The 23150-nt window shown below is 46.7% G+C and overlaps 1 protein-coding gene across 3 annotated transcripts in view; it reads left to right on the top strand.

Moving 5' to 3' along the window:
* Positions 1-19221, top strand: part of ARHGAP4 (Rho GTPase activating protein 4) — a 281778-nt gene extending 262557 nt beyond the window's left edge. For all 3 annotated transcript variants that reach the window (XM_078664589.1, XM_078664588.1, XM_078664590.1), the window contains 2 exons: positions 7443-7584; positions 16978-19221. In XM_078664589.1, coding sequence (XP_078520715.1) covers positions 7443-7584; positions 16978-17208 — 373 coding nt within the window. In that variant the 3' untranslated portion in view covers positions 17209-19221. The remainder of the gene's footprint in view (positions 1-7442; positions 7585-16977) is intronic.
* Positions 19222-23150: the final 3929 nt, after the last annotated feature.

The raw sequence follows: 23150 nt of genomic DNA, 5'->3' as shown, positions 1-23150 counted from the left end.
ACTCTGCACCGCCACTCTGCACCGCCACTCTGCACCGCCACTCTGCACCGCCACTCTGCACCGCTGCACCGCCACTCTGCACCGCCACTCTGCACCGCTGCACCGCCACTCTGCACCGCCACTCTGCACTGCCACTCTGCACTGCCACTCTGCACCGCCACTCTGCACAGCCACTCTGCACCGCCACTCTGCACCGCCACTCTGCACCGCCACTCTGCACCGCCACTCTGCACCGCCACTCTGCACCGCCACTCTGCACTCTGCACCGCCACTCTGCGCCGCCACTCTGCGCCGCCACTCCGCACCGCCACTCTGCACCGCCACTCTGCACCGCCACTCTGCGCCGCCACTCTGCACCGCCACTCTGCACCACCACTCTGCACCGCCACTCTGCACCGCCACTCTGCACCGCCACTCTGCACTCTGCACCGCCACTCTGCACCGCCACTCTGCACTCTGCACCGCCACTCTGCACCGCCACTCTGCACTCTGCACCGCCACTCTGCACCGCCACTCTGCACTCTGCACCGCCACTCTGCACCGCCACTCTGCACCGCCACTCTGCACTCTGCACCCCCACTCTGCACCCCCACTCTGCACCCCCACTCTGCACTCTGCACCGCCACTCTGCACCGCCACTCTGTACTCTGCACTGCCACTCTGCACCCCCACTCTGCACCCCCACTCTGCACTCTGCACCGCCACTCTGCACCGCCACTCTGCACTCTGCACCGCCACTCTGCACTCTGCACCGCCACTCTGCACCGCCACTCTGCACCGCCACTCTGCACCGCCAGTCTGCACCGCCACTCTGCACCGCCACTCTGCACTCTGCACCGCCACTCTGCACCGCCACTTTGCACCGCCACTCTGCACCGCCACTCTGCACCGCCACTCTGCACCGCCACTCTGCACCGCCACTCTGCACCGCCATTCTGCACCGCCACTCTGCACTCTGCACCGCCACTCTGCACCGCCACTCTGCACCGCCGCACCGCCACTCTGCACCGCCACTCTGCACCGCCACTCTGCACCGCCACTCTGCACTCTGCACCGCCACTCTGCACCGCCACTCTGCACCGCCACTTTGCACCGCCACTCTGCACCGCCACTCTGCACTCTGCACCGCCACTCTGCACCGCCACTTTGCACCGCCACTCTGCACTCTGCACCGCCACTCTGCACCGCCACTCTGCACCGCCACTCTGCACTCTGCACCGCCACTCTGCACCGCCACTCTGCACCGCCACTCTGCACTCTGCACCGCCACTCTACACCGCCACTTTGCACCGCCGCAACGCCACTCTGCACCGCCACTCTGCACCGCCACTCTGCACCGCCACTCTGCACCGCCGCAATGCCACTCTGCACCGCCACTCTGCACCGCCACTCTGCACCGCCACTCTGCACCGCCACTCTGCACTCTGCACCGCCACTCTGCACCCCCACTCTGCACCCCCACTCTGCACCGCCACTCTGCACTCTGCACCGCCACTCTGCACCGCCACTCTGCACTCTGCACCGCCACTCTGCAACGCCACTCTGCACCGCCACTCTGCAACGCCACTCTGCACCGCCGCACCGCCACTCTGCACCGCCACTCTGCACCGCCACTCTGCACTCTGCACCGCCACTCGGCACCCCCACTCTGCACCCCCACTCTGCACCCCCACTCTGCACCCCCACTCTGCACCCCCACTCTGCACCGCCACTCTGCACCGCCACTCTGCACCGCCACTCCGCACTCTGCACCGCCACTCTGCACTCTGCACCGCCACTCTGCACTCTCAAACTGCACTCTCAAACTGCACTCTCAACTCTCAATCTCCACTCTGCACTCTCAAACACCACTCTCAATCTGCACTCTCAATCTGCACTCTCAATCTGCACTCTCATACTGCACTCTCATACTGCACTCTCATACTGCACTCTCAAACTGCACTCTCAAACTGCACTCTCAATCTGCACTCTCAATCTGCACTCTCAACTCTCAATCTGCACTCTCAACTCTCAAACTGCACTCTCACAATTGTCATATACACGTATGTGAGTGTGACAGGAGCAAGGCGGTCATGTTTTCTGCCCCCAAGACCACTGTAATCAGATGCTTTACTGTCTGCTAGAATAGTGCAACTACTCCATATAAACAGTCCTGAAGAATTCCAGTTAGACTTCTGAAAGCGGAAACCTGTTGACAGACAGCCTTTAGAGCGAAAGACAGTTCCCCCCAGCTTATCCCAGATTTGCTGCTTTTATGAACACTACACATAAACTTTGAGAATGCTATTAGGCTTTCAACGTCTTGCCCCTTATTAAAAAAATATTATAGTATGCCACTTGTAGTATGTCATTGCTGTGCATTGTGCTGCTTTGGCATTTCATCTTGAAAAAATACTTTTGGATTGTCTTAAGATATGTAAAAAAAATATACACAAACCTTGAACACCTAAAGAGTGATATTTAAAGAGGAATGAAAGTGAATCTCTGAACTATATGAAACCAGTCAAAAGGTTCCTATCTCCCACTTCCGATAGATGCTTGCTTTTAGAATTCTTGAACTAATGAAGCCCTTTCCCGGCCTGGCATGGAGCAGCTGCGCCCTGAGCGCTGCTGAATGGTGAACGCGCCCGGCCATCTGGATTCACTTACGGAGGCACCCTGACAGCTCCTAATTATAATTCATGTACTTCTTTGCGCGAGCACGCACGAAAAATGCCCAACATGGCGTCTGAAAACTACATTTACCCTATCACTTCAAGCCTATTAAAACGACACCACAACGAAGACGAATCACTGGCCAGATGACAGAACACACTACGGAATGTGTGGAATTTGTCTCGCCAAAGCCCTAGGAGATACTTTTTTTTTCTCTTCTTTAACATTAGGATCTCGAAACTCCTCCCACTTACGTGGGCGGAGGCCTCGCCCTAAAAACGCCGTTAGAATTTGGACAATTGTGCCTTTGCACTGTCTGTGATGAGGCCACGAAAGAGCTGGAATTGGATCCTATATTATTAGTTGTTCCGAATACCCCCCTCCAAAATAATACTTTGAGCCCCCAACACCCATAACATGTTCCTGTTCCCATGTAGGCCCCCACTGTGAACAGTGAAGCTCTCTTCACGTCTGTCTGAAAACAAGTTCATAAAGTTTACCCCGGATTATCCAGAAGCAGAGTTATAATTTGTTCTGTTTTAAGATTAAATCTGTTCCCTCAAAACTGCCTTTTGAATAGACATCTGGTGACATGGCTCTGTAGAGCCCTGGCTACAATGGTGCATAGCCCACTAGTAGTCCTGCGGGGCAGATGGGAGAGATTGCTGGAGTGAGTGCAGAGTGAGTGCAGAGTGAGTGCAGAGTGAGTGCAGAGTGTGAGTGAGTGCAGATTGATTGCAGATTGATTGCAGAGTGAGTGCAGAGTGTGAGTGAGTGCAGAGTGTGAGTGAGTGCAGAGTGTGAGTGAGTGCAGAGTGTGAGTGAGTGCAGAGTGTGAGTGAGTGCAGAGTGAGTGTGAGTGCAGAGTGAGTGTGAGTGCAGATGCAGAGTGAGTGTAGAGTGAGTGCAGGTGCAGAGTGAGTGCAGGTGCAGAGTGAGTGCAGAGTGACTGCGAGTGCAGACTGAGTGTGACTGCAGAGTGACAGTGACTGCAGAGTGACAGTGACTGCAGTGTGTGAGTGTGCAGGGTGAACAGTGTGTGAGTGTGCAGGGTGAACAGTGTGTGAGTGTGCAGGGTGAACAGTGTGTGAGTGTGCAGGGTGAACAGTGTGTGAGTGTGCAGGGTGAACAGTGTGTGAGTGTGCAGGATACGAACACTCAAACTAAGTCCACCACACACACATACATAAGACCACACACATAAGACCACACACACGCCACACACACACACCACACACCCACACACCACACACCCACACACCACACACACACCACACACACACACCACTCTCTCACCACCACACACTCACCACCACTCACCACCACACACTCACCACCACACACACAACCACACACCACCACACACCACCAGCCGTCAGTGCACGCTTTTACCAGGCACAAACACCAACAGCCATCAGTGCACGCTTTCACCGGGCACAAACACCACCAGGCGTCAGTGCAGGCTTCCACCAGGCACACAACACCAAACGTCAGTGCACGCTTTCACCAAACACACACACACCACCAGCCATCAGTGCACACTTTCACCAGGCACACAAACACCAGCCGTCAGTGCACGCTTTTACCAGGCACACTCACCACTAGCCGTCAGTGCACGCTTTTACCAGGTACACACACCACCAGCCATCTGTACACACGTTTACCAGGCACACACACCACCAGCCGTCAGTGCACGCTTCCACCAGGCACACACACCTCCAGCCGGCAGTGCACGCTTCCACCAAGCACACACACCACCAGCCATCAGTGAACAATTTCTACAAGCACACACACCAACAGCCATCAGTGCACACATCAATTGTTAACGCATCCACAATCGCAGTATGGTGCACTTCACTTTTAAACAAATTCATCTAAAGCGCAGCATGCCACCATTGATACAATTCCAATCCAACCCACATAATTCCACTACACACCACATGCATACACTCCATAACACATGGATAAAAGACATTGCCATTTACAATGCCATTAGCTCAAACTCAAATAAATCCGAGACCTATTGCGTTTCCAATGGTTGTTTTTTGATAGCCTTCTCCTTACTTTACCCTCATTTTTCACTGCTTTCTCCTTGCTTTTGCTCCTGTTTTTTGAGTGCCTTCTCCTTGCTTTTCCCTGTATTCTCTTGCTTTTCCCCCTGTTTTTTTGATAGCCTTCTCCTTACTTATCCCTGATTTTTCACTGCTTTCTCCTTGCTTTTCTCCCCGTTTTTTGAGTGCCATCTCCTTGCTTACCCATCGTTTTTACTTCTTTCCCCTGCTTTTGCATCTTCACCTTCTGTAGAGTCAGATTATTCAGTGAGAGTCCGCCTCGTAGTGCGCGACTCACTACTGTCGCACAGCCCTGTGATGGTGACTCCAAGGCTGCTCCACTTTTTCTGCACCTGAGATTTCCAAGAATGGAAGCGTCTTGCAAGGGCGAAAGCTCTTTTGACTCATATTCTGATGCGATCCAGTTGCCCCCACATAGTTGCAGATTAGGGTCCACACATTCTACTGATGCTACCGTTTCCTAGATTTACAAATCCCCGTGATCTTGACACAGCTCTGCGGCGGGCTCTTGATTCTCTGAATGGTCCTACTTCAGGGGAGAGCGCATTCTTCGCAGTGGTCATTGGGGTGCTGCAAAAGCAATGGAACTACTCTTTTGTCATAGAAGACAAAAGCCCCTTTGCTTGTGCAGATCTTCCAGTCTGATCCCTCTAATTCTAGCCCCTTTATCCTTACACGAGGCAGCGGGTGGTCCTTCCTTGGCAGCCTGGTCTAAGGCCTTGGCGGCCCTGGCAGTTTGCTGCAGTTTGCCGTATGCCTCACACCGGCACTTGGGGATCCAGAGTTATTGAAGCCGTGTTTTACACCCAAGATGGTAGTGGTGCTAACTGTCATTTGCAGTGTTAAACTGAATTAATTCTCATCTGCTCCTCCAGATAGGAAGTTGAAGTGCATTGATGCAATGGCCAATAAAGGCTTTTCTTTCAGCCACTTTTGGTGCTGTGTTCCCTGAATTTTTCTTGCCTCTGGCAAAACCCATAGGGAGATCGCACCAGGTCTACTGCCTACGTCACTGCTGGATCTCCAAGTGTTCTTTGCACAGATTTCAGGATGGACAAGACACAGCCACGTAAATTGTGGCTTCTGGTCTGGACTCCACAGACTCTGTCGCCCTTGCAATGGGAGCCAGTATTCAGCAGCGGAACAAAAGCCCCTGCAGCCTCCGTGGTGCGAGGGGCCACCAAGCTACAGGGGCCCTCTCCGGCACTGGCAGGTCCTAGGCCTGAGAGCTTCGGAGTGGGTCTGGCGCAGAGGGGACCCCCTGCATTGACTTTGCGGGGGACCCCCTCAAGTTTCGTTATGCCACTGCCAGTATTACCATACGTACAAATGCCTGAATTTTCAGGAAACCTCTAGGCTGCTGCAGCAGAGGCGCTCTTTGATGAGGCCCAGCTGTCTGGTGAGAAAGCTGATTCTTCCTTACAGAAATATAATTATACCTGTGCACAGGTTTGCTCTCTAGGTCTAGCCTCCCCAGGATGCCAGTAACACCAGCAGTATTGGACATTATAGGGGTTACTCTAGGTTGTAGCCCTCAATTAACACCAGCCTACTGAACATGTCCACCATCCTGTGAAGAACGTTTGGGCCTTCAACATCAGAGGCAAGGAGGAGCGAGGAAGACAGCAGCAAGCCTTCTTTCTACTTGTCTCCCAGTGGCACTACAAGCCCACTTTAGTTCGCCCAGAGGTAAACACGAGAGCCAAGTAAGGAGCCAGACGCCGCTTTTCCTGTCCCACTAGCGTTCGATCACCTCCGACCAATGGGCCTTGCAGATGGTTAAAGTAGGCCACGCCCATCACTTCCTGAATGCCTCCGCCCCATATTACCCCAGTTTTCATACTGGTTTTGGGGTATCATGTGCAGATCCTCCTCAGGGAAGTGCAGATGTTGGTCGCCAATGGTGCATCAAGACAGTGCCTGAAGTAGGTTCACAGATGTTACTCTCAGTACTTCCTGGTTCCCAAAAAAAGCATGAGCCGGATTCCAGACCTCAAAGTATAGAACTCATGCCACCGGGAGGAGCTGCCGGCCTTAGATGTCGATCACTGGAGCAGTGATATCCCTCAATCTGCAGGACAGTCACTTTCATATACTGATCCTGCGGTCTGCGTTTGTGATGCGATCCATCACTTTCCTACTGTTTGCTCCTAAATTGGGCCCTCGGATCTTTAATAAAGTCATGTCTGTGGTAGTGGCCCATCTTTGCAGGACGGGCGTGCACTTGCTTCCGTACTCCGATGAAGGGTTGTTGAAGACCTTGGAAGGATTCAAAAGGTGAGGCTTCTGCAGGTAGACCGAGTATCTACCAGAAAGAGTAAGATTGAAGGGAAATAGTTTGTTACGTCCTCTGTCTCGCCTCCTTCCTAAGCACCGCCAGGAACCTGTGTTGTCTGCAATCTGCTACGTACAAGTGCAAATTATCTTGTAGTAAACCTCGCACACGGGTTGTCTATAAACTGGCTCACTCTTCATTATTTTGTATCTTTTCATAATATTGGGAACAACTTTTTTTCTTCTCAGAACTTTTGGACCTATTGCATATGACTTACTTGTTTTCAGAGATTGATAAATATTATGTAATAATAAAAATGTAAAATATGTAAAAATATATTGCAATTAAAGCTGCTCTAGAGTAAGCGGAGAACGTCAGAAATGTCCAACATGTTCACTTGCTGGTTATTGTTTAGTTTTTGAATTCTTTTCTTTGCACAGGCTGCCACCAGGGCAAAGTGGCACACCTGAACGCCGCTCCACCCCCGAAGGCTTACCCAAGGGGTTTGGTACACCGAAAATCCGTTACGGACTCAGCGTTGAGCGCCAGTGGCCAGAGAAGCACACCGTGGAGGTCGACAAGGTAGCCTTTTTCATTCTTGTCATTTTACTGTCACAAAATGGGGTCACTCTTGTACCAAAAATACAAGCAGTTATTTTCACCTTTCTGCAAAAGTCCTGTGACTGGTTTGTAAGATTTGTGACCCTGATTTAATGTGTCTCCCCAACTACCACCAGACCACAAGCAGGTCTGCATGTGAGAAGGCTCTGGTATCGTCTGCTCCTAAATGTCAAACCCACATTTTGGGTTTTCAATGAATGGCGGCCAAAGGATTAGCGACACATCGTCAAAATTTACTAGTGAGGGCAGCTTGGCACCATTTGAGCTTGTTGGAATAGGACATGGCCTGTTATCGAGTTGTTATAAGTCACTGACTCTCGTACTAAAATGGTATAGTAACATAGTTATAGATAACACATTAAGTCTCTAGGGTAAACAGTCTGGTAGGAATGCCGCTAACGCTGCCTACTGTGCCATGAAAAGGCTGAAAGACTAAATATTTAGAAATACGACTGTTCACAGGTTTAAGCGAATTATGGCAAGAATGTAACTAGGACAAGGCGTAAAGACAACCTCATCATGGCAAGGAAAGGACGTATGTGCATCGGAGAAGTTTTCAAGGGCTATTTATCAATATACTTTAAAGATGGGTGATCCAAGGACAGTGCTTAAGATTTCTATTTGGCCAACTGCAGATGGTAGGGGCTACTGGCTCTAACATCTCAAAAAGCAATTTAAGATGGAGCTATTGTAGTGAAGGACTTGAAATTGCTATTCCCTGTTGTATGCACTTCAAGCTGCAGAAGAAACCATTAGAAATATTTATATAATAAAAGTTGCTTTGTAGAATTGCATGCGCTCTGAGAACGCAAAGGCAGTGTACACAGTTATGCTGTTTGTAAGGTGGAACAAACTGTAGGCGATATGTCATTATAGTCCCAAATGCATTTGTAAAACTGAATAACCTTTTTTTCAGAATTTATATTTTGTGATCTTGACCACGGTTCAAAAGTGCTTTGCAGCGGCAGACCTTTTAGCAAGGTTAACTTATATCTCTAAGTTGTTGTGTGCGGTATCTAGATGTTAAGCTGTCTGTTGTTCACACAGTACCGGCTAGAGCATCAACCTTCGAAGCTGGGGAACCGGGTTCGAGTCTCCGCAGGGACGCGCAACATCCTGTGATTCTGGGCAAATCACTTAATCTCCCATTTCCTAACAGAAAAATGAATGTATCCACCTGGAATGCAACTGGTGCTCATGTAAAGCGCTCCGATACCTTCGGGGCGAGTTCGCGCTCTATAAAAAGTGTTTTAAAATGATAACATGGCACAATAACACCACCACAGAACATTGCACCTTATGTCCCATAATTTACCTTTTCATGCTGCATATTTCAGTCAATTCTGCCACATAACTTGATCCCCCTGTTCCTCATGGGAAACATCCTTTACAACGCAACTTTTACCACGCAGTGCCTTTACGACGCAACTTTTACAACGCAAACCATTACAACGCATTGCGCTGGGGGGCGCTCTAGGATAGGGAATAGGTTTAATTTACTATCCAACACCTTCCCTACTATACACGGGGACTGGAGTTGGAATAGTAAATTAAACTATTCACTATCCAGCGCCCCCAAAGCACAATGCGTTGTAAAAACTGCGTTGTAAAGGCATGCGTGGTAAAAGCATGCGTTGTAATGTCATACATCCGTTCCTCACTGTGTTGACAACAAGGACCCCTGGTACGGATCAATATCCTGGGACAGGGTAAACAATATATGTAGAGTAACACTCCCAGGCATATACTTGAGCAATAACACAATAGATTAAACAAACAAACTAGTGCAGTTTAGAAAATATACATTTTTAATTTGGTTAAAAAAAGCAACAATAAAAGTCAGTGCATTGATCAAAGTTAATAAAATCCTATACTGATACATATGTATTCACAAAAAGAATTAAAAAGAGGTTAGATGGCATCCGGTCGACGCGTTTCGACATAAAGAATATGTCTTCATCAGGACGTTTACCATCCAATTTCTGTAAAAAAGATCATAACAATATTTTACTAATTTATCCTCCTAACGTGAGATAATATTGCTAGACTAGTTTAAGTTTGTTACAAATTTCTATTGGTTAAAACATTATTTATACATGTATGATATACCGCTTTTTATATACAAATGTCTTGCACCTATGCATATGCAAGTTTTCTGGACCAAGTAATATAGTATTCTGTACATGCAAACATGGAGGTACAATGCAGAGAGTTTGTGCATTTACAAAGATATAAAATTGACACCTTTCGACTGATATCATTCTTACATGTTTTTACATCAAAAGGGAATACTCCCATGCTTTTGGATTAAATGATTTAGTTTAATGGTTATTTTCCATATTATATGATACATTTAATCATTTCAATTGTCTTTTTTTGCATGTAGCTTTGGCTCTAAAATAGACCCTGCTGAATATTAGATTCGAAGAAAGTGGAGGGATAGAAAAAGAGAGAAGAGAAGAGGTCGTAGCAATTCGTGCATATCTTCATATCATGCCCTTAATATTGAAAATATATGTCATACTCATATCAGCTGATATCTTGAGGTTTATTTAGTACCCAAAACATTTTCTATACTCTGAGTACCTAAGAGTATCTAGAACAAGAATTAATGTCATACATCTCATTCTCTTACCTAAAAATGTACTCATGTACAGGGACAATACTATTCTCTATTATTCAGGCTGTATTACGGCTGTATAGGGGCTGTGTCATCGAGTTCCAAACTTGATATATTATTAACAGTTTTCTAAAAAGACAAATTAACATGCAGGTAAGCCATACGTAAGCGGTCTAAATTCCTTTTTAAAAACTTTTTGGATCCACTGAGGGAATCGCACATAGCCGCTCACCTTGCATGTATATTATTAGTTCCGTTGAAGCATTCATAACCTGGGTTTATAAGTTTCAGGCAGATGATAATAACCTATGAGTAAGAACATATGTTTTAATTTTTGACAAAAGTGATTCGTGCTTGTTTTCAAGTCGAGACATATTTATAGCTGTCTTACCCCTTAAAAAATGGTTTTTTGATACGTTCTTCTTCTGGGGTCTTTTTTATCAATCTGGTACCACGACTGAAAACTGATGTATTAGATTGATTCGTGACAATGTAAAATAAAGGTCTAGTCAGCGGAGGTTCCGTTACGTTACTTGTTTTTACACACTATCTGCGGCCAAATTTCTAATTGCCACTCACCCAAATATAATAGAGCGATGTCGATTCGTGGTACCAGTCTTATCACGTAGTTTGGTTAAAAGATATATTCGGCGTAGGCGGAGTGCTTTCAATTATGTTCTACTGCCGTTCTCACAAACTCCTAATAAGGAAGGGAAGAACAACTTATTAGTATCTCTATTCTATTCCTCATTTATGCAGGTTTACTTAAAACATAGTGGAGTCTGCCTGGACGTGATAATACAAATCTGTGGGATAACGTTCTCACATACCGATAATTTGTTGCCTAGTGGGCGAATGTACATAAACCAAGGATGTACATACATTTCACTTTTAATCATGCCGCTTACCTATTTCTAATAGCGCGCTGTTCACAAGCATAGCCGTTAGCCACTCGTGATCCGGTTTCTGAGTATCCGGCGGTTGAGTCTTGATATCTATTTTTTGTAGTGCCAAGCGTACGTTACTCCTAATAATAAAGGTACAGACTCTTAGTATTTACCAAAATAAAGTCTAGATTAAAGTCGGTTTTAAACTACACAACATACGCGGTCTCTTACCCGGAAAGCTACACGAGGGTACAGATGATTCCGGATACCCTGCCGGTCGGTCAGGTATTCAAAAAAGAACAGCCCTGATTTGCAGTTCAGACGTTCTTTTATAAGGACGATTATCATTGGTTTACGTCACACCTAGGTTCTTAAAGGGGAAGGCCTTATTTACAAATAGCATATTTTTCGAGTGATCTATAACAGTTATCATAGGATTGCATTTTGCCAAGGCAAATCATTATTAAGGCCATGGCTGAAGGTCTTGAGGGAAAAGATCCAGAAGACCTCTCGTTTTTTTCTTATTTTCTCTCCTCCCTTCGTGCTTGGTGTATGGATCTTTTCCAATATGCGCCACCGTATTTCTGATGGGGCATGTTTGAAATCTATGAAATGTGAAACAAGCGGGGCAGCCAATTTCTTAGTTTTAATCGCTGACCTGTGCTCGGTTAACCGGGTTTTAATTGTTCTTGAAGTTTCGCCCACATATCCTAAGTTACAAGGGCATACGAGCAAATAAATTACATTGCTGGTATTGCATGTCCATAGATCATTCGCTACAGTATTGTATCCATTCAGTTGAAAATTCTGACCTGATATGATGCCATCACAGGAGTGGCAAGAGCCACATCTTGAAGTACCCTTCACAGGGTTTGCACCCTGTATAGATTTCTGTACAAATGGGGGTCTTTCAGAGGTGCCAGAATATCTTGATCTCACCACAAGGTCTTTTAGATTCTTGTTTCTCCGATGTGCATACATCGGTTTCTTAAGCTTTGGTACAGATGGTTCTAGATTAAGTAAATGCCAATTGGCATTCACTATCTGTCTAATAGTTGCATTTAGTGTTGAGTGTCGTGTGACACACACCAATTTTGGTTCCTGGGTTACATTTTTTGGTCTTAAGAGTGCATCCCGGTCATAATATCGGGTCCTCTTATAGGCCTCACGTACTAGACGGTGGGGGTATCCTCTGTCAAGGAATTTTTGCTTCATCTTTTCTGATTGCCTGTCATAGTCTTTAATATTTGTACAGTTTCGTCTCACCCTAAGGAACTGGGAGAAGGGAATTCCATCCTTCTGACTCCTAGGGTGATAACTCGAAAAGTGGAGCAAGGTGTTTCTTGATGTAGGCTTAGAGTATAGGTCCACTTCCAATGCATTGTTTTTGTTCTGGATATATATATCCAGGAACTCAACCTTAGTGGTGTTGACGTGGGCAGTAAAGCGAAGATTTTCGTCAGCAAGATTGACCCACTCAAGGAACTCTCCCAGAGTCTGTTCCCCACTGGTCCAGATAAAAAAGATATCATCAATGAACCTAAACCAGTGGGAAACAGACTCATAGAAAGGGGCCATCTCATTGTATATGTTACGCGCCTCAAAAAGGGCCATATATATATTTGCTATGGAAGGAGCCATGGCTGCCCCCATGCTTACGCCCTTGATTTGCTGATACATATGGTCTCCGAACTGGAAGACATTCTCCTGCAGTACTATTGAGAGGCACTCATAAACAAACTGCTTGTTGCAAGGAATCTGATGTAGATCTATAAACCACATAGTGGCATCCAATGCCCCTTTCTGTGGGATGTTGCTATATAATGCTTCAACATCAAGCGTAACTAATAGATCCCTATTGCCATTAAATTTAAGGTTTTCCACCTTCGCAATCATTTCTCCTGTATCTTTGATATACGATGGAGAGAGTGATATATAGGGTCTCAGTATATTGTCTACATATTTAGAAAGAGCTTCCGTTGGAGTGCCAATTGTTGAGACTATGGGTCTATAGGGAGGGTTCTGTTGATCTTTGTGCATTTTGGGAAGGCCATAAATGCATGCTAGTTTCCCTTGTGATTTGTTTAAAAATTCATACTCTTTTTTATTTATTATTTTCTCATCCAATGCTCTCTTTGTTGTCTGCTGAATCTTCCTCACTACCTTGTCTATCGGGTTAGTTGTGACTTCTTTATAGAACAAGGAGTCGTTCAGCATATTTAGCATATTTTCTTCATATGCAGTGGAGTCGATGAGGACAATGCCACCCCCCTTATCACTGCCTTTTATTATCAGAGATTTATTGTTCTTTAGATTGAGTAAAGAATCATGTTCCTCTTTAGAGATATTATATTTTGATTTGGGAACATATCTAAGGGCTAAATCTAATTTTGCTAGGACAACTTTTTCAAACATCGCCACCTCCGGGCCAAGTTGGTCCAGTGATGGTGTGAATGTTGAAGGCAGGGCTACAATGTTATTAGTAGTATTGTCATGATCTAATTCTATTCTGTCCATGAAGAATTTTTTAAGTCTTATTTTTCTGAAAAAAGAGTGTATATCTTGGTATAGTTCAAATAAGTTTACATTAGCATGTGGGACAAATGTTAAACCTTTTGAAAGTAAAGATATGTCTGGGAGTTCCAGATTATGTTTGGAGAGGTTAAAAATCGGTATCACATCCACTGTCTCTGATATTGCCTGCTGCGGGTTTCCAGATAGTGCTGGGGCTGTGCTTCCATGGGGTGTTGATATGTTTGATGTCCACGGGATGACGGTTGAAAGCGCACTCTCTGCCGCCCCCGTTTCGCTCCTCGGTACCCTAAAAAAGGCTGGCGTAAGTGTCTACGGCCATTTTGAGGATTATAATGGTCGTCCTCATGATAATTTTGTGAATACATATGTATCAGTATAGGATTTTATTAACTTTGATCAATGCACTGACTTTTATTGTTGCTTTTTTTAACCAAATTAAAAATGTATATTTTCTAAACTGCACTAGTTTGTTTGTTTAATCTATTGTGTTATTGCTCAAGTATATGCCTGGGAGTGTTACTCTACATATATACATCCGTTCCTCATACATCCAGTGGCCCAGATTGTAACCTAAGCTATAGTTGCAGGATTGTCTGGGTTCTGCGAGAAAGAGGTAGTTTTATTCAATTTATTAATTTTTAAAAAGCCAGTTGGACCTGAAGTAAATACTATTTATTATCTTCAAGATTTAAAAAATGCAGGTTCTGATGCATCCTTCAAGCGGCAGATTCCTCACCTTAGAACACTCCCCAGGTTCTCGGATTGTATTGTAGAAAACCTTTCTCCTCAGTAGTTTTCCTGTGTGCTGCTAGGTGGCACAACGTATAAACTCCACCCATGTACACAGACATCAGTTCCCTTCTTTTCGCACCTTCTGGTGCGGATCTGGAGCTCTGCTCCCAGCTTGTCGGTTGTTATGACAACTTCTAAAGTATTTACTAGTGTGCTAGGGCACGATGTCCCCAACCGGAACAACAGGTTTCAAGCCATGCTGCTGCTGTAGGAAGCAGATGTCGCTCATGGACTTGCACCAGGTGTGTCTTTGGTATCTGGGCTCAGGCTATTATATGAAGTTTTGCGATAAATGCACCTTCATGTACCTGAAGGTGTTTTGAGACGGGGAGGTGAAACTATAGGTGAGGCCGAACATAAAAAAAAAGTTGTGGCCTTCATGTAAGTCTTGCTCTGGATCTGTTTGCGAGATTGTTCCAGTGATCGCTTAACTTTGGGCTTGAAGTCCTCCTTTAAATCCAAGTCAAAATGCAAGCATAAGTAAGTGGAGCGGGACTCGATCCCATTCTGCACCCCTACTCCAAAAAGAAAGCGAGAGGCCGTCTCCAGACTTTAAAGACTGTTCTTCGTGGCTTTTATCTCACCTTGTTGAGCGAATTAACTCCTGGAACTTTCACTGCAACCGCCCTGCACCCCGTTATTCCCCAGACAAGTTTGTGGTGAGTACTCAAGCGGCATCATTGCCAAGTCACGACTCCCTTCCAATTTGCAGAATCCATCTCTCTGCCTGTGTTCTTTGCTCCTCACCCGCTCGAAAGAGGAGAAGAGGCTTTATCGACTGGACCATAAAAGGACTTAAAGCTTTTACATTAATCGTACCAAGGAGCATTGAGTGGACAATTAGGATTTTGTGGGGCTCTCTGGACCAAAGATACGAGAGGCGTTGCAGAAGAGGGCTCTGTTGAGACCCCCTGCATTAAAATCTGCTGTGCACGGGCCAAGAAGCAGCCTCCTGAAGTTCTGAGAGCCCATTCCACCAGGGCTAAGGCTGCTACCACTGTGCTGGCATGCAGACTGCCTGTCCTTGACATCTGCCAGGCTGTGATGTGGGTGCCAGTGCACACGTACGATAAGCACTACTGCTTTGAAAGCCAGGCCCTGTGGGATGGAAACTTTGCCTGCTTCGTCCTTAAAGATTGTTTTGTCTGAGCCCACTCCACACATCCTCCTCCTGGTGAGTTTCTGCTTTAGTGTCTATTGTAAGGTGAGGCATCTGCTGTTCGGGTATCCATCAGAACTTCACATCACAGCTTTAGGAAAAGATCTCTGATAAAGAACTCCCTTGAGTGTGCCCGCCAGGCATTGCAGCGCCGGCCTGATGAGGAGGAAGCCCGATGATGAAGTATGACACTCGCAAGAGTGTGCGGGGCCCCATTTCCAAAAAGGAACTACTCCCCTTGTAGTGACTTCTTTTCTCTGACCTACTCCCCTTTGTCTCCTTTAGGAACAGCAATAACAGACCTATTGATCTTACTTCTTTTAAATTAACAAATAAAAGAAATTCTGATCATCAAACTCTATGAATTGTAAAACCTCATATTAAAGAAAGGTGTACCCCATGAGTGCATAAAGACGTTCTGGAGCACTCTCATAAACTGGGCTGGAAATCCCAGTGTTGCCAGTACTTTCCACAACACTGCGTAGTGTTCCAGGTCCAAGGCCTTCTCGGCCTCCGTCAGATACTCAGTTGCTTCAGGTACAAGGGGTGTGTTGTGAGTGATCTACATATTTATTTAAATGGGTGAAAAGGCTCTTCATAGAAAATTTGTAGAATCAATTTATGAAAAAAAACAAAGCCACTCAGGGCTGTAGGCCCTCGCACTGTTAAAAGACCAACTTGTTTGGTCCACTATACCAGGCTAAGGCGGGGTGCGGGGGAGGTTATCATTCACCTTCCAACAAATTTAAAAATCTCAGGAAAGGACCTTTTATCCTGTTGAAAAAGAGCATTTGTTGTGCTAGGATATATTGAAACTTATATTAACTTATGTGGAAGATCTTTAACTAATGGACCTTATGTTGATTGTGTTGGGCACCTGAATAAGAAAACCCGGTATTGTCCACCTAACGGGTTGAAACATGTAGACCTAACACATAGTGATACACATGGTCATAACATACCTTATTGTATCCACACACTTTCTTTTAATATTGTGTAGTAGCTTGAGAATAAAATTGTATTTCACACAAGTTATACCAGGACAATTTTTAACACTTTTTTGTTTACACCACTCACACAAATACTAGCTCCACTGTAATCCAGGTGTCGAAGCACACCCTGATGGCACTCGGCTATCAGGGTGGACCCCGATGATGAAGCATGTCACCAACCAGGTTGGTGAGTGAGGGGTTTTATAAATAAAAGAAGGACTCTCTTCTTATTTTTTTGTAGTCATCCCACTCAGATTGCTTTTCGAGCAAATCCTGATGGTACTCCTCCAATGTTTGTTTGACACTTGAATAAGTCACCTTGTTAAGCTTGGAGATTCATGTTTGCTTTTGTTTTGTTTTGTTTTCAAGGATGTTACCAAGAACATGAACTCTGTGTTTAAGGAGCTCCTGGGCAAGGCCGTCTTGAAACAAGGCGCAGATGAAGGCAACATAGCGGAACCTCCAGATCCGTCTAAAGTGGCAGGAGGTGTGGGCTCCTCCGATGGCAAGCCTGCCAGCTTCCCAGATGTGGCCAAGGGCAGCCCGGCCACAAAGAAGGGCCCACAAAGCAAGCCACCCTTCGGCATGCGGAGCAAGTAAACGCCAGCGCGCTAAGAAGAGGGAGACGCCTCTATGAGCAAAGGCCCCAAACAGGAAGGCAGTGTGACCACAATGCCCTGCCTGGCACCCTTTCTCACCAGCTTTCATTGTTCTCCAACCGGCCCTTACCCTTTGGGCCAGGATTGCGACCAGCTACAGCGTTTGTGACTTGTCCCATCCGTCGCGGTCATTCCTGGCGGTGCCGGATGCACCTTTTGAGCACAGGGAAGGAAGGACAAGCAGCATAGCAATAAGCAAGCACAAAAGTCAGCACAACTCAGGAGGTGCAAGTGGCAGGCCACCATTTGCTAGGCCTTCTCTCTCCATTTTTATCATCCCACCGCAGTCATCAGTGCTTTCGCCAGGGTGGACATTTCAGAGAGAGGGCACCGTGCTCTGGACCTAAGCTACAGTGGCCAGCATTCTCATTCATGACTCTGCCAGTTGCCCAGCACATCGCCCTGTGCACGCTTGAAGTCTCAGCTCTGTAGATTTAATTCCAGTGTCCTCACTTCAACTTCTCGCTCTTAGTGTTTGCCTGTCTGTGCGCTGTTTCTCTCTGTTTTGTTGTTCACTGCACCTCTCTTTGAGCATCTGTTCCCAGTGATTTAGGCCACTGCAGATGCATGAAACACTGCCTGTGTGACTGAAATGCCCAGTGGGGCCATGAGTGTGTTCACTCCTGCATCTCTCTGAATGGCTGTAGAAGTTACTTTGTGGAGTGGGGTGTGTGGGAAGCAGCAGTAGTCTGTGGTTGTATTTCTCTGTGATCTACATGTCAATTGAGTGCAGTGTTTACCCACCCTTGACGTAGAAGGTATTCTGCCTTTAAAGTGAAAGCACAAGCCCAGGCACCTAGGAACAGGTGTCTGGCTGTCTATGCTCTGAGCAGATGTGTTTGTCTTTCTATTGTACTTTGTCTTGGCTCCTAGACTGTGCCCCACTCTCTTGCTCCAAAGGGGAACTTCAAAGTGCCCCCACCTGCTTCATGTTAGCATTTGGCATCTTTTGCATCTTTATTTCCCCAGAATGGCCTCCTTTCTAGATTACCACTTTGCTAGAATAGCCCTGCAGGGAATTTTTGACCAGATTAAGGATCTAAAAGGATTCCCACACTGGAAGCAAATATTAAATGTCCTTGTACTGATGCTCTTTGTACCCTTGTTTGAGAGGGCACAAGACCCTCCTTGGCAGAGACCTACACCAGCCTGGAAACAAGCACAGGCCAATGCATCAGAGTAACACAACCACATCTGTTTTGTGCAGCCAGCTGACTGGATGCCTTGTTCAATGGGCTGATGTCACTTCCTTGAAGGGGAGGGGCTTAACTGGAATCTTGAAGGTGGCCACCAGGTGGCTCTCTGAGCTGTAAACTGAGAGAAGCCTGGCTTCTCAGCACTGTTAAAGGATTACACTGAGATTCATCCATATGCTGTATTGGGGAAACTACAGAGGGTGACATACTCACCCCACAACTGATATATTTTATATATAGTGGGTGTTTTTCTACTTTTGTTTTTTTTAATTTTCAGAGTGATGCAGACACAGTGTTCAACTTTTGCCAAATATTCCAGATTTCCCCCTGATATCCAGGACAGGCAGTGAGCTTAATACTCAGTCATGGTGGTACTATGTGTGTTTTCCATCCTCCTGAAAGAAAAATCTGAGATCACAGCATGGAATGAAGTACATGGTGGGTGACCCCATTGTGTCCTTGACTCTGCTCTGGAAGAAGAGGAGAGGTGACTGCATATTTGTTGAAGAAACTTACATTTAGCGTTATTAGTTGTGGGGTTTGCGAGGGGCAAAAGCACAAAGTACTTCAAAAAGCACAGCGCAAACTTGCAAAAAACCATGTGAAGTTGGTCATTTTATTTCCTGGCGGAAAAAGTTGACGGAAGGATTAAGCACCAGCAATTCTCTGCCTTGCTCATCTCACCCTTGCAAACCTTCCATGCCCCCTGTCATTCTGCTAACTGGTACATGAAATAAATAAACAGAAAAGTATTTATATTTCCAGTGTTTGCTCCTTTCTTCCTTGTTGTGACCCAGTAGTTCTGGAGTTCCCTAGGCATTCTGTGTGCCTCATTCAGTCTTGATGGGTTTGACACTGATGGATTTTTACTGAAAGTCAGGAATGTTTGCTGAACAGGGCATTCACGACACAGAGAGTAAACACTCATCCCTGCATACAAGCACTGCCAAAGGTCTGTAGAAGCCACAGGCTTGAACTATTTATGTTGACGTTTCTGGTGAATGCTTCTAACAGCAGATTCCTCAGCTTACAATCTCACCCAGGTGCCAAACTGGATCTGGAGGTTTTTTTAGCAGTGCTCCACCACACTAATAGGTGGTGTTGTGCGGGTCTGCGTTGCCTCCTCAGAAGTGATGGAGCGAGCTGCAGGTCAGTGCCACCCCTGCACGCTGGTGTCAGTTTCTGTCCACTTACACCTTCCGACGGGGACCAGTGTCGCAGGGATTCTGCTCCTACACAGACCTGTGCATAGAGACTTGGAACCTCAGTGAATTAGGGTGTGCCAAAACTCACCTTAGTAGCCAAAATCCCCTACCAGACTAGCAATCAGTGTCTCATTGGTTCTGCCATACTCCCACTGATCAGACAACCCAGAACATGGACTTAGAACACCTCAGGTAACGTGGAACACATGAACACTCTTTCGTTATACTAACATACCAATCCAGAACGAGGAGTAAACGAAGACACGTACAAGTTTGAAATATTTATTTCTAATGCCGTGTTCTCAGGCTCAGTATTTTAGCTAATACAAGCAAACATATTATAAGCAACAAGGTTATAAGCATAGTTACTATTCCATAAAATACGAAGGGTGAAAGCATGTTAAAATGCTAAAGGGAAGAAGTCTAAAAGCACCTCAGTCTTACCCTCCCTTGCTAGAATATTATATTATATCTACAGAAGATCTCTTTGGGTTTTAGAAGGGCGGCCCCATACATCTGGTCTTAGTAGAAAGGGATCACATCATCTTCTACACCAACACTCTGCATGCGAATATTTATCAAGTGTGTTTGCATGCTCTGTGCAGTGCATTATTAAACGCGCCTAAAGCCAGAGTTGGCCACAGCTGCATATGTGTTATGTATAGGACGTGCGCTGATCAGACCGAACAACAACCACTGTGTTGAAATAACCTTGAAGGCCTCGGCACTCACTGTTCAGACATAGCTTACCAAGCAAAGCTGATACCATAGGAAAACATATTATTCTCGTGTGAAGCAAAATATTCTTCTAGGCTCAAAGCATTAATAACAATATGTGCCGTGTGCAGAAGCAGCAGAAAGGAAAAATGGTGTTTAAACTTCAAACAAGCTCATGCTAAATCAACACAGTGTGAAGGCAAAGTCTATCTCCATGACACCACGAGCTCTGCTTCCACCTTGGTCTGCCTTCCGGCTCTTAGAACGTTTTCACCCTGTCCCAGGGATCAGTGTCTCCATAGAAATTAACAGGATTCAAGCTATGCCATGACTGCAGGAAGCAAATGTCACACGAAGTCCACCTGTGTGGCACTCCAGGCACAGCTCGAAGTTGTGTGATAAATGTGCCCCAAGACACTCGGAGGTGATTCGAGACCTGGCGATGATGTTATATGTTGCCAAACGCAAGAAGAAGTTGTGGTCTTCTGCTGATGCCACTCCCGCTTCAAGCCATGAGCCTTTTACAGGTCCTGCTCATGGGGCCTTTCCTGTGATCACTCCACTTCACACTCGAAATCTTTGGGTAAGTCGAAGTCCAAGTGCAGGCATAACAAAGTTTAGTGGGGCTTGACCCCCATCAAGCCATCCAGACTCCTTATTAAAGACGCAAGGATGTCAAATTGTTAGTCACACTCCCTCGCGGTCACCTGCCAGGGAACCGATTCCTCAGTTGGTCGTGATGTACTCCAAGTTCCTCGGACTATTGTCAACCCCGCAGCAGATCGAGTACCTCAAAGATGCCATGCTGCAAATTTTCAGTACACTTCCCGCTCCCTCTGGTACTCCTGCGTAGCCCACGGAATGGCAAGGGCCTCCAGTTGGGTTGCCACCGGCCAGTCCATTCCTGGCCCTGTTTTTTTAGTACCCATTCCCAGGTCCATACTAACTCCATTACAGACTTCCACTTCTCTCCCAAGACCCACCCAGGTTCCTGCCCCTTCCCCGACATCGGAACTAATGCCGCCAGTGATTGATGTGGTATAGAAGGGGGTGGTGATGGACGGAGCATCTGAACCAATCAAACATTCACACCTAGTGAACAGATCTGGGTTTAATCCATCACCGTTCTTTACCCCACTCTGCCACCCCAGTTCAGACATGGCTATATGCAAATCAATCTGACCCTGTGCCTCATGGGAACAGCCCAGCCTGAACTGCCAAGCCATGCCTTCCCTGGACCGGAAACAAGCTTCCGAGGACCGGTTTCTGGCATTCCAGCCGTCTTCAGCCCGGCTTGCTTGAATCCAGTGGCAAAGTGAGCAAGGGACTCACGTCTGAGCATACCCTGCCAACTTATGGCGAACAAAGCGGTACAAAAGGGGGTGGTGATTGATGCAGGGCAGACACCCATGTCAGATCCCAAACCAACGTTGGCTTGAGCTCAACCAGTGCCATGTTACGAAATCACAAAAGTGCTGCCGACTCTAACCTGCTGCCTCTACCAGGTCAGTTAGCAGCAGAGGCGCCATTTTCTTTTTGGTTTTAACTCTGACCCTGAGCCTGAGCAGGGTGAACTCAGGATACCAATGATGATGGTGCGGGAATGTCTTACTTCACCCTCATGATACCGATGAAGCCTTAAACCTTGAATTACAAAATGCCAGTGGGCTTGATGTCTCCCCGAGCCAGAGCTTGACTCACCCCAGGGGCCACCAATCGAAGACCTTGCCTCATTGGCAGTAGTGGTTCGGAGGGCGGCCGAGGTACTAGAAATACAGCCGTCCTTCACTGAGACAAAGACACATGTTTTAAGAGAACATTTGCAGCCTGGACCAGCAGCATCTGAACCTCTGCTTTCATTTATTGATCTCGTCTCAGGGACTTTGATGGCTAGCTGGCTGAAACTGCGTTCTTTTCCGCCTTTTAACGTGCCGGTGACCAGGGGACATAGGTTTTGCACCAGGTGATCTGGATTTTCTCACAAAGCACTCTAGCTTCTGAAGCCTGTCCAATAAGACTTTCTGGAGTAATGTGAACCCTCATTTGTTTCCAGATAATGCTCTGGATGGAGAATCCAAAAGGATTGATGCCTTTGGCAAAAGTATGTTTTATTCTGTCGGCCTTGCACCGCATCCGTAAATGCAGTCTCTCTCTTGCAACAATGCACACTTCCCTTTGGGACATGGCCAGCGACATCTTGCCAGTAGTCCTGGAAGACCTTAGAGCCTCTCTTTCAAAATGCGACCAACTATGCTTTACGTGCAAGCTTGGATACCATGGACTGTATTCGCGGGGCAGGTGGCACCGGTGTTGCACTTCATACACACACCTGGATGAGGTCTGCTGGGTTCTCCATCGATGGGCCGGTATTGCTAATGATATGCCTTTATGTGGCTCTCGCCTCTTCGGAGAAAGGCAGACACTTTAAAGACAGCAGAGCTACAGTGCATTCCCGGGGGCCATTGACCCATGCATGAACATTGTCCCACCAGTTCCTTAAAGTCTAGGGGGTTTTCTAGGGGGCAGGCATATAGGCAGAGACCAGCTTCCTAGCCAGTGATGCAGCAGATAGCCAGGCCCAGCAGAACCAGCAGACATTGCAGGCTAGTATGGACACCATTGCTCCAACTCCTCGTCTGCAGCGGCCAACCTCTTTCCCCCACAGCGGCACATGCCCAACCAGTAGGCGGCAGAACTCAGCACTTCCTGCCGGGCTGGTGATCCATCACCGTCCTCTTTTCTCTGCAACAAGCTGGGCTGTGTGA

The sequence above is a fragment of the Lissotriton helveticus genome, chromosome 10 (genome assembly GCF_964261635.1).
Source record: "Lissotriton helveticus chromosome 10, aLisHel1.1, whole genome shotgun sequence".
In the NCBI taxonomy this organism is placed as follows: Eukaryota; Metazoa; Chordata; class Amphibia; order Caudata; family Salamandridae; genus Lissotriton; species Lissotriton helveticus.
The sequence above is the reverse complement of the archived record's forward strand: the minus strand, read 5'-3'. Positions and strand labels throughout refer to the sequence as shown.